Below are 16117 nucleotides of genomic sequence, written 5' to 3'. Positions count from 1 at the left end.
AAGGTACTATGGTAAACTTATAAAAACAACATACATGTCAACTTGTACGGATTGTCCGTAATTTATAAGGATTTTACATCATTTTGCAGGTATACGGACGTATAGGGCAACCTCACAGATTTTTTCAAATCTTACAGATTTTTTCAAAACCTCATTTTCAAAATTATCTAACATGTCAGAGCCTGTAAGACGATTTAAAAAAACAATAAATAATATTAAATAGCCTCCAGCAGATGGCGCTCTAGGCGACCGCCTAGTTTGCCTATGCCAAGAGCTGGCTCTGACCTGGCATTGGTTTGGATGCTTCTGCTGCCATTTTTGTGAAGAAAAACCGTCCACCATTAAGCAGAGGTGGAGGCTTTCGGGTCCAGTTGTCCTTCTCCTACAACACTGTTATTGCAAGTATGACTCAGCCCCCTGTGAGCAAAAGGTGTGAATCAGGGCCCCAATGATACCAACACAAAGAGGGAAAGAGAGACAAAACAAGGGGGTGTTGAACCCCGCTTGCACTCACTACATACACATAACAAAACATCAAATAACCACAGCCACAGCATCCAAACCAATAAGTCAGGTGATGGGGCACATGACCCTCTGAACAGTAGAGCTAATCAAGTCTATTGTTAGGCGATGACCCTCTTTTGCATATGGCTAACCTGTTTGTCCACCATGTGGAGGCAGTGCTTATAAGGCCGAGTTCACCTGAAACTCATCAGACTGAAGAAGTCTCTTGRAGGAGAGACGAAACGTTTCACTAAAGAAGAACCCATCCAGAGGGCCTACTTATTTTTTCTTTTTGATTTTTGAAAACAACTATACGGTCTTTTGCGAGAACTGAAGCGTGGTCCATGGCACATCTTATGAGAGAAAAAGAGTTGCCAAAGACAGTAATCCAGTTTCTCAGTCCACCATCAGCTCCTCTGTATAMCACTGAGTTTATGAGACACTCTGACAAATAAAGTATAATTGAAACTGATTCCAAAAACTTAAAAACATCTATAATCGAATGGCTGAGAAGAAAATATCAGGTGTCAGTGAGTTAGTCAAAGAATGTCTAAAAACAAGCTCAAACCAAAAATCCTTCATGCTAATTAAATCATTGACAGAGAAGACACTTCTGCATTACGTCCCCACACATACAAAGATTGGAACATTTTACTTCCCTTTTTAAAACCCTGTTATGTACGTGACGGTTGTATATTACCAAACTGAGATAATAATCACCAGCTGGAGGTGATTCAACAAGGAAGCGTTCGTAATTACAGGTGCTGCGGCTTTATGTCAGAGCTCAGATGTCCAAATTATCACCAACAGCTCTGCCGCTAATAGAGGAACTGTTAYGCTATAGTTTTATGTAAATAAAAGCCAAAGCGACAGGCTTCAGCTGTTTGAGCACAAACTCATTAGAGTCTCCATTGAGAATAAAATCATTCTGATATTTCAGTGTTCTCCCTCAGGGTCTGACAGTTGTAGCAACCAGACTCACCTGCCCAACGTCTTAATTTTCAGCTTTGTTAACCAGAAAAACAGAAGTTGTGTTAAATCATCGACAYGTGTTTGGTTTTTAGTTTTGCTCATGTTGGCCCAGTTTTCTGTACTATGTGTTATGTGGAATTCCTCCTTTTTTTTTGTTACTTTCTTTACATCATTTTCTGGCTCCAACTGAAGGCAGAGCGGTCATAAAAAGAATTCTCAGAACTATTTTTAACCAGGTAACTTGAGAAAACGGAGCTGAAGAAAGAAGAAACAAAGAGGTGACATCTGATTTTCAGTGGTTCCACTGCATGACCCGAGGCGGGTGCTGGAGTAGACCCTGAAACACGAGCCACCATAATTATAATAATTCTAAGCAGCAGATTATGGGAGTTCACATGTAACCCATTCAGTACAGCCACGAGCTATATTAAAATTGTAACCAATAAATAAATAAATAAATAAATAAATAAATAAATATAATTAACCTTTAAATTAACAAACAAATGTTTCCAGATTCCTTATTAACATTTATGAGTCTCTGTCTCACAAAAATTTTAAAGGTAAACATATAAAACATTATTATTTCCTCAGATTTTATTTTATTTCATTTCATTTCATTTTAATTTTGGTTATATTTAGGTAGTCTTTATGATGTTTTTCATTTTGTCTGAGCTGTTATTTCACTTCCTGTGTTTCCCGGTCGCACCATTTCATTTCCCCAGTACTTTTCCTGCTGCTCCTCTCTCCTGCCACGCCCACTTTCACCTGTTCCAAACCACCTGTCTCCAGTCTTCTCCACACCTCCAGACGTTTTAGGCTTCCACGCCCATTGCAATTCTCCTCCGTGTCTCCTTGAGTTGTGCTTGCAGTCGCCACGTCAGCCTTTTTTCTTTTGTTTCTTTAATAAATCTGTTCATATKTTTTTAACTCAAGCTTCTCCTGTTTGTCTGCATTCTTGAATCCATCTCTCCTTCAAACCACGACTCTTTGAATGCAACTAACTGTGCAACATCTTTGCTTGAAATGTTGAAATTTGGTGTGGTAGTAGCTGAGAGTCATTCTCATACGGTCAAACAAATCCCACCAGATATAGCATGAAATTGTACTTATTATTAATTTAATTTCTTAATTTACTTAATAGCTACAACTTCCTGATACCTCCAATATTTTTCAAGTAGATTTTAGGCTAAAATTTTGTATTAATTTTCTTTTGGCTACACTGTAAAACCTAATTCCATGTAATAAATAAATAAATAAATAAATAAATAAATAAATATTCTTACTTCATAATCCACTCAAATGACTAAAAAGAGTCAAGTATCCAATGCAATCAGTGCAATTTTATTCATAACCTGCCTTAACTTGAGCCAATAAACTTTTCAAAGATGGCCGCTTCGTGATGCAAAAGTTGTTTTTTTCTACATCCAGGTAAATTTTTCGACCAAACATCATCACCACAAACACTACCTTTTCTAGTGTGATGACCACACAGGCATTTCACTCTACGCTCCATCTCTGCCTCGGCTGGAGAAACCTGAACAGCAGGTCCTTCGTGTGAGAAACCTGTCGGACTCGTTCAAAGGCCGAGTCAAACTGCCACTGTTCCAGAGTACGCCTCTCTGTAATGCCGTGCAGGTTACTCCCAAACCGAAAGGAATCCATCACGTGCGATTTGCTTTTTTTTTTTTTTTTTTTTTTTTTTTTTTTGATTACTTAGAGGCATTTATTTCATTTTCTCCTCGTTTTAATTGATCAACTTACCTTCACTTTCCTCCCTTCGACGTCAACCGTCCTCACAGTGAAGTCCACCCCGATGGTGTTCTGCTGCTTCTCGGCGAAAATGCCCGACTTGAAATTCTGGACCACGCAGGTCTTGCCCACRTTGGTGTCCCCGATGAGGATGATCTTAAAGAGGAAATCGAACGTGTCATCGTGCTCGGGTACAGATGCCTGCATGGTAGAACTACAGCGTCTTAATCTGAGTCGACGAACGAAACGATCCCTCTTCAGGCTGCACCTTTAGATCACTTGGAATGTTTGACCTTTGAGGCCAGAAGATGATGGATTATCGTTATGGTCGACTAGAAAAGAGCCCAAAGTTACAAAACAAATTCAAGCTGCTTAAAATTGTTGCTCTGGATTTGAATGACAGCTCAGCAGACTATATTAACCCTTGATGTAAAATAAAATAGCTTCAATAAATCACATCAAGGTGGAGAATAAAGTCAGTGAAGAGTTAAAAAGTTTCAGAAGGTTTAGTTTATCCGCTTAAAATAAATAAAGTACAAAAATTCAGTGGTTTCTGCATGAATATGCTAAAAACAAAAAGGGTTTTCTTTCTTGTTCAGCATTATTTTTGTTGTTGTTTTGTCCCCAGATGGTTCAGTGTCTCTCTTCTCTCTTGTCCTCTCGGTGAGACAAAACTGCCTCAGTTCTGCCTCTCTGTTCAGCTCCTCCTCAGGTGTTGACCCACTTTACAGACAGTGCAAAAACACATCCCGTTCCTTTTAGTCCTCACAGGTTCCAGCTGATGAAAATAAGGTTTTAGATAAATAAAAATCCCTGTAAATAAGAGTTAAGYGTCAGGCACTTGTTTCCTCCCTCTGAGTTGCTCCTTCCTTTTGTTTCCGCATCTTTTCTCTAGTCTGTTTTTCTGATCTGGCTGACTTGACTTTACTCTCTCYTCTCCCCACCTGTGGTAACAATAGAAACACGCCCCACCTGTACTTCCCCTGCAGCCCAGCCTTATAGCAGCTGTTGCATTCTGGGAAATGCAGTCAATGTACAAAAACAGTTAAGCTCCTAATCATCTTCAAAGAAAATAAGTGCTATTAGATGAGACAAAGTACATTTACCATTGTTTTAGGGCAGACAATAACGTTTTTTTAAATGGGTGTGTGTGTTAGTTTCTTAGTAAAATAAAATCTTATGAAGCATGAAGTTAAATGAAACCTATTTAAATGACTAGATGTACAACATATTATGTTTTAAGGTCAATCCAATAAAAGATGGCTGCCACAGCAAACTGAACTTGCTACATCTCAGTCAGTTTGACAGATATTGAGCTAACTCTTGGTGTGGTAGCTGAGAGTCATTCACACAATAAAATGCATAAAGAATAGTTCATTACAGCTAAATTCAAACAATTAATTACATTCAGAATGTTTTGAATCCCTCAAATATGAGCTATAATTTATAATCAAATCTCATCAATCGGAACAAGGCTTTGGGACAAAAGAGAAGAAAGAAAGGTTTGTTTTACATGTGAAGAATATCAAGTGATGTTGAATTATGACTCATAGCAGCAAATGCTTGGTTTGAATGTTAAAAACTCAGAGTCCCTTGCCATAGCTGATGCTGAGATGAGTTTTCAATTTTTTTTAAAGTGACACATAAAACAAAACTGCATAGTTTAATATGAAAGTTTGTATAACAATAAGTAATTTTTGAGTAATTCATTACCTGCCATTTTCTTTATTTTGATGGAGAAATAAAAATGATTACAAATAAAAAATATTTTAATGCCTAAAAAATAAAATAAATAAAATCGTGTATTTTGGGGTTATGATGAAGGTGAACTTCTTCCACCCTGGGTCTAAAATCCCAGGTACGGCCATTCTAACGTGCGTAAAACGCGCTAATCACATGGTAAAACCCACATTTCCGAGCGGCCCCTGAAGGCAACGCAGAACTCACATCCAGCGCATCTCCGTGACGTCACGCGCGGATACAGCAGATGCCCTTACTGCCTCCTCGCTGCTTTCTTATTTTCTTTATGAATAAAAAAGGTTTATTTTATTAACGCCTGAAGGGGCAGCGGCGGCACGAACATGCAGAAGAGCTCGGTGGTCGTGGTGGCGGATAAAACGAGCCTGAAAAGGCCGTTTATTTTCGCTAACGCTGTACATATGGTAGGTAAASCATTTTTTTTACGAGGCCTGTGCTATATCTGTTGTTGTGATGCTAATATTTTCTCTAAAGTTAGCATTCAGCCTCAAATGATCCACAGTGTCAGCTAAAGCCCAAATATATTTTATTATATGAGTTAAATTTAATAAATAGCATTTTTGTTGACTTCTGGTCATGTGATCATCGTAATATTTCGAATAGATATTCTTCTTTAAATGTTTTATTAAGGCTAAACCTTATTTTTTTAAAAAAGACTAATGTTTTTGCACTGCTTAATAAAACACAAACTTACTCTTTTTCAGATTTTTGCTTCTAGAAATGGGTTCACAGAAACAAAACACGTTTTTAAGTGTCAAAAAGCTTACAAATGTMTTTGTTTATACCCTTAAATTGTTATGTTTTATGATTTGTGTTCCTCTCCTTCAGGCCCTGTGCTTCTTCATGCTGAAAATGACTGTCATTTGGCACGGGGACCTCCTTCAAACTGGCAAAGTAAGACTGAATTTACCAACTGGACGATTGCAGTTTTAGAAGCAGATGCTATTTATTGGAGGCAGCTGAGGAATTATTAATGACCACTTCCATAAATATCCCTTGAATGCACCGCAGCAGCACATTTTTTATATTGTATTTCTCTGGGAAACAATGCGTCTKTTGAAATGGGCAAAACTATACTGTCCAGAGAAAGCTTGGTTCAGCAGTATCCTAGTACTCTGCATTAGTATAAGTTGTGTGTGTATTTGCTCTTTAGATGGTGCCTAGTATTCCTGTAGCGATGATGTACGCCATCGAGGTTGGCTGCCTGCTGCTCTCAGYGCTCGGCGTGTTCGGAGCCTGCAAAGGAAAAAGATGGTGTTTGATTCTGGTATATATAAAAAAACACTTCCTGTTTTTGTTTTACTACTTCATCTTGTGTCTCTGTAGTAATATTTGTTATATATTTTCTCCTCAATGTGTCCAGTATGCAGCGGGGATGGCTGCAGTCAGTCAAACAATTATTATTAGAACAGCACTGAGTTACCAAGATGTTTATGAGGTATTGTACTGGAATGACCCATATTTGTGTATTTATATGGATCCTTACAGTACAAGATGCTCCAGTGTGATTTGTCCGTCTTTAGAAACGCGTTGTACGTGATGAGTCCAGGCTGCTGGCTATGATGCCGCTCAGTGGACCCAGCAAAGGCAACAGGACGTTGCTCCATAATATCCAAGAGGAGGTAAGCAGCAATTATTTTGAAAGTAAAACCACATTAATGTCATCTAAAAGAAGCATGTCACTTWATAAAATTTAAAAAACAGCACCATGAGTAGCTTTTTGTCTCGATACTGCCCCCTGGTGGCAACAAAACCTACAGCACTAAATCTCCTCTTAAAAAAAGGCTTAATCTACAACTAAAAAGTAGAAAAAAGTTATAATTTTCACTAAAAATCACATTATGTRTGTCAGCTCTTGTGCTTTAAAGAGTTTTTATTTTTTAAAATAATTTATAGACATCATACTTGTTGATAATGTAACACTTTGTTTTTGTCATCTCCAGTTTGAATGCTGCGGTCTTATTGAAGGCTACAAAGACTGGGGCCCTTCCATCCCTGCTTCCTGTAACTGTCATTATCCAGGAAAATGCGTCAGTATCTCTGCCTGTATACACAAAATCAACTTCATAGTCAAAATGTCTAATATCACTATTTATTTTCAGGATTTGGTCATGAATTTAGGTACTTATTTTTAGGTATTTGTGTTTAAAAAAGGACAAGATATAGTAAAATTTAGATGCAGATCACAACTGTAGAGCTGTTATGTTATAACTGAATGATGTCAGCCTAAACCATGAAAGGAGACAAGTATATTGCATAAACTTGAGATTTTTTTTGAAAATAAGTGTTATTGAACATAACAACAGAAGGTAACAGAAACATTACAAATGTACAATATTCAAATAAATAAAAAGATAAAGTGTTTCCCCCCCTTTGAGACAAAAAATACAATATTCAGTCACATAAATAATAATAATAATAGGTGATAGTAACAATAATAATAAGATAATAAGTTGATTTTTTTATTTGAATGAATTATTTTGTTTTAACCAGATTCGACTACGGAGCAGTGTGACGCTCGGAGCGCCGAAGAACCAGTACGTTTATCGAGAGGTAAAACAAACTTTAATAATCTTCATTAAGTCACCACAACAGTTATAATTATCCACTGGTTTTGAGAATCATTTAATCCCTGCAAGCTYGTTTTGCTTTTAAAGAAACCTGATGCCATGATGTGTTATTTTGTTCTGTTGTCTTAATATGGTGACATATCTGAAAATTAGCACATTATATATATAGTACAAAAAGTAAGGACATTTGAGTTTTGTAGATTATTTATTTGTTGTAACAATACTTCTTGGCAATAAATCTTATAGGCACATGATTGGCAGCACCTGTAGGTGCCAGAAACTCAAAAAAAAGTGTCAATAACCGCAAAACCCACATACTGAGCTCCACTGCTCATCCCACAAATGCATGTTCCTTACAAATGTGGCACCTTATAAAAGGGAAATTTACAGACTTTCCAAATTGTTACAAGAAAGAAATAACCTACCAAACACAAATTTCTTTATTTTTTGTGCCAAATTACAAAAGCACTGATTTGATCGAACATAAATGAGCAACAACTCCACCTACATAAGACTATAACCAATCTGACACATCTGGAAACAGAGTTTAGGAAGTATTGACACGTTTGTGTTGTAAGGACCAAAAATAGTACAAAATGCCCCAGCAGAACTATTTGTCCCATTTATCTTCTTGATTTATTGGACCCAAATGCAGAGAAGCAGGAGGCTGATTGAGGATCAAGCTGGATCAGGACCAACCTTCCTGCAGGCTGGTTTCATTTCAAGCCCCGCCCCCTTTCATGTAAACAAACTGAAGAAGTTATTTCATATTTAAAGCAAAGGTCACGATGCTCCCATAAACCAGTTCCTGCTGGCTTCAGTTTTGAAGAGCAAGTGGAATTTTCTAAAAAAGTTTAAAAATAAAAAAGAGCAAGTGGAATCAATGAAGTCTACAAAGCAAACATAAAACACAAAGGACCCCAAATTTACCTTTGTTTTGGTTTATCCAGAGAAACAAATCTAGAAAGTTTTTTTATTTTATTTTTAATTTTTTGGCCCATAAATCCACCGCTCTGCGAGATTTTCTCTGAATATGTTCAGAAGCTCCAACAGGTGTGCTCCAGCACTCAGTTACAGAGGAAGACAAGCTAGCCAAGATCAATATCCTGTTTACGCCTCCTTCTTTAGCTTTTTATGCCTCTGCTCTCTTCATCCGCAGCCTTGCCTCCCGATTTACGTGTCCGAGCTGAAGCTGGCCTTCTTCCTGGTGATGGCCATCCAGTTTGGCAGCGCGGTGTTTTGGGTACGCGTTACACTCGGAGCGTTTTCACGCCTCGCCCGGCGGCTGCTCGACTCATTCCCCTTTCTGCTTGTGTCCTCAGATTATTTTACTCGTCATGAGCATCAAACTGATGGGGCAGGTCAAAAAGAAGCAGGAGTTTATCGCTCTTCTCCAGTCCAACAGATACGTCCCCGGTGCTTTCTAGTGCTGCGAAGCAGTGCGTTTTTTAACACACTTGGAGTTACTCTCGAACATACACGGTTGGAATTTGCACATTATGCTGTATCAACATAACCTGGCTATTTTGTGCTGTAGCAATATATGTTATGATTTTATACATGTTATTGCATGTAATTGACATTTAAAGGTAATCTACACGCATAGATTGCAAACAAATATTAAGCCTTACTGCTGTAAAAAGAAGAAATTTATTGAAATTTAATAGTCTGAGTATTTACATTTTTAAATGTTGTTCCAAAGTTGTTGTTTTGCCAATTTTTTTTTAAGTTTGCTTTTTAAGATTGTTTGGTGCTTAATTGGGGATTTTATTTCTTGGGGACATGTTATACATGTTTTATGGTTATTATTTTCCATCCATCATTACAGTGCCTCTACGCATTTTCTATTTTATTGTTTTTTTTGGCAGTTTTTTTTACGTGCGATCACTAACAATTTGACAAAATTGGAGGTTAGAGCTGTCTACAGCAGTTTAAATTAATCCTAAATTGTTGACAGAGCCCCTCTTTAAAGTGTCTGAACTGTTGTTTTACACAAGCACAAACCCAAAAGCACCACAAGAAGTGAATATTATTTTTATTTTTATTATTATTATCATTATTATAACATTTCATGTTTTATTCACCTGAAATGAGCACAAAGCTGGTTATGCATCGAACATTTGTTTATGCCGACACCAAAYCCTCGTCTTCCTTGTTTCTTTTCGTTGCAGCTCCTCTCAGTCTGCACGTTTTCTTTATTTTTATCACCATTAGGCAAATATTTTTATTTCTTTACGTCCAGTTTCCATGATAACTTTGCTCTGGTGAGTTAGCCTCTCATTTCTCACACTGTTGCATATTTTATTATAATGTTCCCCTGTTTTTTTTCTTACATTTGGACACATTTTTGGGGGCAGAGAAACAGATCTCTTCTAGTTTTTGCTCTTTTTCTTGTTCACACATCAAACCAAAGTCCACTTAAACACGAAAAAAAAAACAACACCTAAAAGTTTAACTCAGCATGTTTCAACATTATTCCTAATTGTAGAACCTTTTTAAAGTGTTTACAATACATTTCTTTTGAAGCATAAATAAGAAATGTATTTTCTTGCGTAATATTAAATTAGACAAAGGACTGAGCCCTGTGGCTCGTTTTGACACCAGAATGTCTCGACTCCTTTATGCACAAACTGTAAATACACACAGGAACTGAATGGGTGAATTATACGCTATCATGGCCAGCTGATGGCAGAAAAGGGGCTGTTTTTGTTGCACGTTCAGCAGACATGTAGTTAGGGTTCAGATGTTTGGATTTTAATGTTTGCAGACAGGTTGGCAAGGCCACTGTGGAGACGAGAGAAGAATTGATTTCCTCGTCTGAAGCTACCGGAGCAGGAGGAGTTGTAACGATGCTCTGAATGAGAATCTCTTCTGGCCCAAATTTWAAAAAAAAAGGTAAATCTATTGTCTGAAACAACAGATACTGTCTTCCTGTGCACTTAAACCATAAATGCCTGATGAACAGTCTGTTCTTATTTCTGTCACATCTTGTTTTTTTATGAGTTGAATGCGTTGTAAAATTTTGTAAATAGAAGGAATAAAATGTGATTCTTCTTTCTGGTCTTAAGGTAATTTTTTTTTCACTTTAACGTTTTGTGCTTAATGTCCTGATGCATCTCAGTAATCCAGGTAAAAAATCAAAAAGAAAAAAAATTGTGTAGGTCTATTGCTCTGTTTGTGCCGGGGCACAAACAGAGCAATGTTGTAAATGCTGTTAAGTGCCAGGAGGACYGYGACCAGTTATACATCGGGGAAACAAAGCAGCCACTGTTCAAAAGAATGTCCCAACACAGACGAGCTACATCTAATGGCCAGAACTCTGCAGTTTTCACTCATTTACAGGCCAGCGGTCACTCTTTCAGAGATGAGGATGTTCTCATTCTTGATAGAGAGGAACGTTGGTTTGAGAGAGGAGTAAAAGAAGCCATTTTTGAGAAGAAAGACCGTCCATCATTAAACAGAGGTGGAGGCCTCCGTTTTCAGTTGTCCCCCTCCTACAGCGCGGCCATTGCCAGTATCACTCCACCCCCTGTTAACAATARGTGTTAATTAGGTGTCAACGATAGCCATGHGATGTGAGTATCAGTCACATGGAGGCAGKGCTYAAAAGCCTGAATTTTGCCTGAAACTCTCAGACTGAAGAAGTCTCTTGGAGGAGAGACGAAACGTTTCATTAGAGAAGAACCCGTCCGGAAGACCTATACAATTTTTTTTCTTTTTGATTTTGTGCTTAATTTGCTCCACTTGCTAATATGGGTTTTATTGTGATATTTTGAGGGATTATTGATAATTGAGGAAACATTCTCAGGATGTTGTTTATTCTCCAGCTAAAGGCCAGCTAATTGAGACAAAATAATTAAGCTGTGAGGTAATAAATAGAATTATACAATTATAATAAAACTATATAATTATATTATTATAGTGATATAGTAAAAATATAATTATAAACTAGGATATTTATTCTGGACAGGTCTAAATTTTTTGCTCTGACGTGTCTTTGACATGTAGTCATACCACATAAAAGAATCTAAAAGTTTTTGTTTCCATCTGACGGACGTTTTAAAGAGAGAACATGTTCATATGTGAACAATAAAAATAAGATTGTGACAGGAGCTAAACTGGAAAGTTAAACAAATAAGATTAATTCAAATCTTACAAAAAGAAGACATGCATAATAGAAGTTTTGTTTTGTTGTCACATTCCAGTGCATGGCAGGACGTGGAGTGACACGAACAGAGGAGCTGCATGGTGCAAGGAGCAGGCAGACCAAAAGTAATCAGAAAGTTGCAGCAATGAGTGAGCTGACAGTCGGGATAATTACTGAGATCAGGAGCAGGTGAGCTTAATGAGAATATACAGTAGAGAATGTAGATCTGATATTATGTCATTTTTTATAGATAGATCAAGGGATCGCAGATCAGGAAGGGCAGGTTTTGGGGTTTGCTGATCAAACAAAGCATTGTGATTATTATTAGTTCAACATCCCCTTGTTTTTGTATCTCTTTCCCTCTTTGTGTTGGGTATCGTTGGGGCCCTGATTCACACCTTTTGCTCACAGGGGGCGGAGTCATACTTGCAATAACAGCGTTGTAGGAGGAGGACAACTGGACACAAAGTCCTCCACCTCTGTTTAATGGTGGACGGTTTTTCTTCACAAAGATGGCTTCCTTTACTCCTCTTTCAAACCAACGTTCCTCTCTATCAAGGATGAGAACATCCTCATCCCTGAAAGAGTGACCGCTGGCCTGTAGATGAGTGTAAACTGCCGAGTCCTGGCCTGTAGATGAGTGTAAACTGCAGAGTCCTGACCTGATGATGTAGCTCTTCTGTGCTGGTTCATTCTTTTGAACAGTGGCTGTTTTGTTTCCCCCAATGTATACTGATCACAGTCCTCCTGACACTTAAAAGCATACAGAATATTACTCTATTTTTGCCGGGGAACTGGATCTTTGGGGTGAACTAATCTTTGTCATTTCACTAAAGAAGAACCCATCCAGAGGACCTACTTATTTTTTCTTTTTGATTCTTTCTCTACTGAGATGCATCAGGACACTTAAGAGGTGGACTTTCAGGAGGAGCCCGTCCTGATCTTGTAAAGGTTTTGTGTTGCTTATATTGTTTTGAGCTTGCTGGGTGTACTGTCTTGTCTTGGATATTTGTGACCCGTCACGTAGAAACAAGGGTTAAATCTAAGAGTAGGATGTGGAGAAGTAAGCAGATATAGGATTTAGATTAAAACATCTGCAAAAATTGCATTTTGTAAAAATATAACAAATGAATGCCTGATCAATGTATCATTTTTTTAATAGTAGCAACAAAAAACTGACTTTGAGGAAAAACACCTTAAAATTCGGAAAAAATGTCCTGTAAGTTTTTGTTTCTTTCCAGCTGAAAATTTTAATATTCAAATACTATTTGGGTTTTCCTCTTTATGATGACACCAAACATTCCTCAATAAAATCACATAAATTTAAGTTAATAAATTGGCCAAATAATCTTTTATTAGAAATTATGCTAATTAAACTAAGCTAGCGTACATTYGGATGGAATTTATTAAAAGAAGAAGCAAACAAAAAAGCTCTGGATTGTGACATTTATTAGGACAGGGGAGCAACAAAATGTAAACTTTCTCACAACCAGTGTAGTAACATTTAAACCAGTCAACATGCAAACAAATTGTTTTATTAGTTCACATTCTGGAGAAACAACATAAAAAGATCAGTTGCTAAAAAAATTAAGTGAATATATACAGCATGTGTATTTAGTCACATAAAGCCATAATCTGTAACAAATAGTTGGAATAAATGTCTGAAAACTTCAGAATTTATATTGCATATTTTAAATTTGTTTGATATTTAAAACCCTTTTTTCCTTCAAACTATTGGAGGAATTTTTTTTCATGAATGTAGAGTTTACAAAGACTGAATAAAACTGGAAGGTAGTTTTTAAACTTGTTTCAGTGGTAAGGAAAAAGAGGTTCAAAAACTTGAACATAATTTGTAACTTTAGTTTGTTGCTTCCTAGAACAGATAAAAGTGCTATTTTAAACCAGTTTGTGACACCTGCATATTGACTACAGAAATTATACATTCATTTTCTATACAAAATGYATATATATTATTGTAAAGTAACAAATATTTGCAAACATTTTGACAGTCGATTCCTCGTTGTTTGCAGAGAAAATAAAAAAGTAAAGACAAAAGTCTGGTTTAAACTGCCACTGGATCCTCCATCAGAGTGGTGTAGTTTCCTGCCTTTGCCTCAGAGCTGTAGGCCACATTAGGAGTTTCCAGTTTCTTATTCATTTGACACAAAATAGCAACACACAACCCAACTGAAAACACCTGTGAAGAAAAAAAAAGGCATTTATTTACATTTTGTTTCCCTTTAAATTAATTTATTCTCTGCTTTTCCATTGAGCTGCAGTTGCAGAAAAGGTCACTAGGGGGCAGTAAAGAGCTTTTCATGACTTTTAGAGGAATTAGAAAGTTATATATATATATATAAAGGGAGATTATTGTGAGAAATTTTCCACCCTAATGCAGCAAAAATAATAATAATAAAAACAGTGTTGTGTCAGTTAACAAGCATAAGTTATAAAATTGTACATGAATGCCCAATATAGGATAACTGAGTGAGTTTTATTAGACTCATATAAGTTAGAAAAAAATGATTAAATGAGAATTTAAAGAGATAATAATAACAACAACAACAACAACAACAACAATAATAATAATAATAATAATAATAATAATAATAATAATAATAATAATAATAATAATAATAATAATAATAATAATAATAATAATAATAATAATAATAATAATAATAATAATAATAATAATAATAATAATAATAATAATAATAATAATAACCTGAATACTTACCCAGAGAAGTATTAATCCCCACATTATGCCCATTATTACTTGAATAGCATAGGATAAACTCGCAATGATGATTGGAGGGCATGGCTAAAACAGAAAAATCAGTCAACACGTTTTATGTTGCATACTTGAATATTTCAAAAACAATGCTGTAAAACAGTTACAAAGACTTCACTCTAAAAATAAATCATATTTTTGGATAGATCTTAGTGTTTAAGAACGCTCCACAGAAGAGCAATCTCCATTTTCTTCCTGTTAATGTCCACTACATTTTTTTTGTTCGCCATTAGGACAGCTACATTATACGTAGCTTCTATCACCTCCACCTGGAACTGCTCCCAAGTTTGTTTTTTATGCTTTTAATGAAAAAGTGTCTGGTTTGCGTTTCGTTCTTGCAACTTCCAAAGAAGCTACTTCAATTTGCTGAACAAGAATCTGACATTGTGATAAATCTGCACATTTTTCTGCAGTGATTTGAGATTTTTACCTTGGCATAAATCGGTCTGAGCTGCTCACTGTCCCGCACCTTGGATAAACATGACCCGCAGCAACAGATGAAAATGTTTGGATCACATGTAAATGACGGTGCCACAATACAAAAAAAGATTAAATTGTGCAGTTTTCACCATATCGGTAGTTTGAAACTTACAAGTAAGCACGGATTAGTGGACGGTTCATTACACAGGCAGGATTCTGGGATGTTGTTTTTCCAATCCTTGTAGCTCTTCAGCCCACAACACTCAAACTAGGACACAATTTAGAAGAAAAAGTGTTAAATATTAGAGATTAATTAGTGCAACGATATTGCGCTCATTCAATTGTGCAACTACATTATGATGTAATAGTTAAAGGTTTCACTTAAAAACAACATGTTTAAAACATTTCCTTTTTAGCGAACCTTTATTTCCGGGGTCTGMAACCTGCGGCTCTGGAGCCACATGTGGCTCTTTGGTCCTTCTGCAGCGGCTCTTTAAAGCTTTGAACAAAGCTAACAAGCTTAGCTTGGCTAACAGTTTTTCTTTCCATTTGTTTTCAAATATGTGATCAATGCTACTAACAGAAAAAGTGAAACATGATTATGCAATTAGCCTGTTGGCCACTTCAAATATCCAACTCCCAGCCTTAAAGTATGATCTTTATCTCAAATCCATCAGGGTTACCTTTAAAGACCTTTAAAACCGAAATGAATAATAAGAATTAGCAAAAAAAAAGGTCAGTTTTACTATATGTACAATATTTTTTCTTGTTTACATGAATGTGATCTTTTTTTTGTCCTAAAGTTTAAAATTAATAATAAACACTAACACTGTCTATACCAGTGGTTCCCAAACTTTTTATCTTCTGACCCACAAAATATTCATGGCAAAAACTTGTGACCCCAAATATTACTGGTCTGAGTACATGAGCGTCGTTAATAACCCTAAAAACACAGGCTTTTTGACAATCTAAACACTTTGTACACAAATATAAATACTTATTTTTGCTTATTTCGTGTTTTTGTAATAATTATAGGGAAAATATTACATCAGCAATTATTTTATTACCCTTTAAATTGATTTCTGGAGATTATCCAAGGTGCTTCATGACCCATAATTGGGTCCCAAGCCCAACTTTGGGAACCAAAGTGCAGTGGTTCCCATTTTCACCCACAAAATAACAGTAGCAGAGACCTGTGGCCCC

At 36.4% G+C, this 16117-nt stretch overlaps 3 protein-coding genes across 3 annotated transcripts in view; 1 reads left to right on the top strand and 2 right to left on the bottom strand.

Annotated features, from left to right (window-relative positions):
* LOC106523538 (ras-related protein Rab-19) overlaps window positions 1–4158 on the bottom strand; it is a 6052-nt gene extending 1894 nt beyond the window's left edge. Inside the window, exon 1 of the mRNA XM_014016980.1 lies at window positions 3238–4158. Coding sequence (XP_013872434.1) covers window positions 3238–3432 — 195 coding nt within the window. The 5' untranslated portion in view covers window positions 3433–4158. The remainder of the gene's footprint in view (window positions 1–3237) is intronic.
* Window positions 4159–5181: 1023 nt separating this feature from the next.
* On the top strand, window positions 5182–10607 carry LOC106523537 (tetraspanin-8). The gene is made up of 9 exons (XM_014016979.1): window positions 5182–5387; window positions 5812–5877; window positions 6137–6250; window positions 6347–6421; window positions 6507–6605; window positions 6927–7013; window positions 7477–7536; window positions 8713–8796; window positions 8876–10607. The coding sequence occupies exons 1-9, from the start codon at window positions 5307–5309 to the stop codon at window positions 8978–8980; spliced, it is 771 nt and encodes a 256-aa protein (XP_013872433.1). The 5' UTR covers window positions 5182–5306; the 3' UTR covers window positions 8981–10607.
* Window positions 10608–13132: 2525 nt separating this feature from the next.
* LOC106523536 (tetraspanin-8) overlaps window positions 13133–16117 on the bottom strand; it is a 5931-nt gene continuing 2946 nt past the window's right edge. The window contains exons 6-9 of the mRNA XM_014016978.1: window positions 15087–15182; window positions 14925–14963; window positions 14441–14524; window positions 13133–13897 (exon numbers count right to left, since the gene is read on the bottom strand). Coding sequence (XP_013872432.1) covers window positions 13763–13897; window positions 14441–14524; window positions 14925–14963; window positions 15087–15182 — 354 coding nt within the window. The 3' untranslated portion in view covers window positions 13133–13762. The remainder of the gene's footprint in view (window positions 13898–14440; window positions 14525–14924; window positions 14964–15086; window positions 15183–16117) is intronic.

This window comes from Austrofundulus limnaeus, unplaced genomic scaffold, assembly GCF_001266775.1.
Source record: "Austrofundulus limnaeus strain Quisiro unplaced genomic scaffold, Austrofundulus_limnaeus-1.0 Scaffold158, whole genome shotgun sequence".
Taxonomy (NCBI): Eukaryota; Metazoa; Chordata; class Actinopteri; order Cyprinodontiformes; family Rivulidae; genus Austrofundulus; species Austrofundulus limnaeus.
This window is presented reverse-complemented; position numbering and strand designations above follow the sequence as displayed.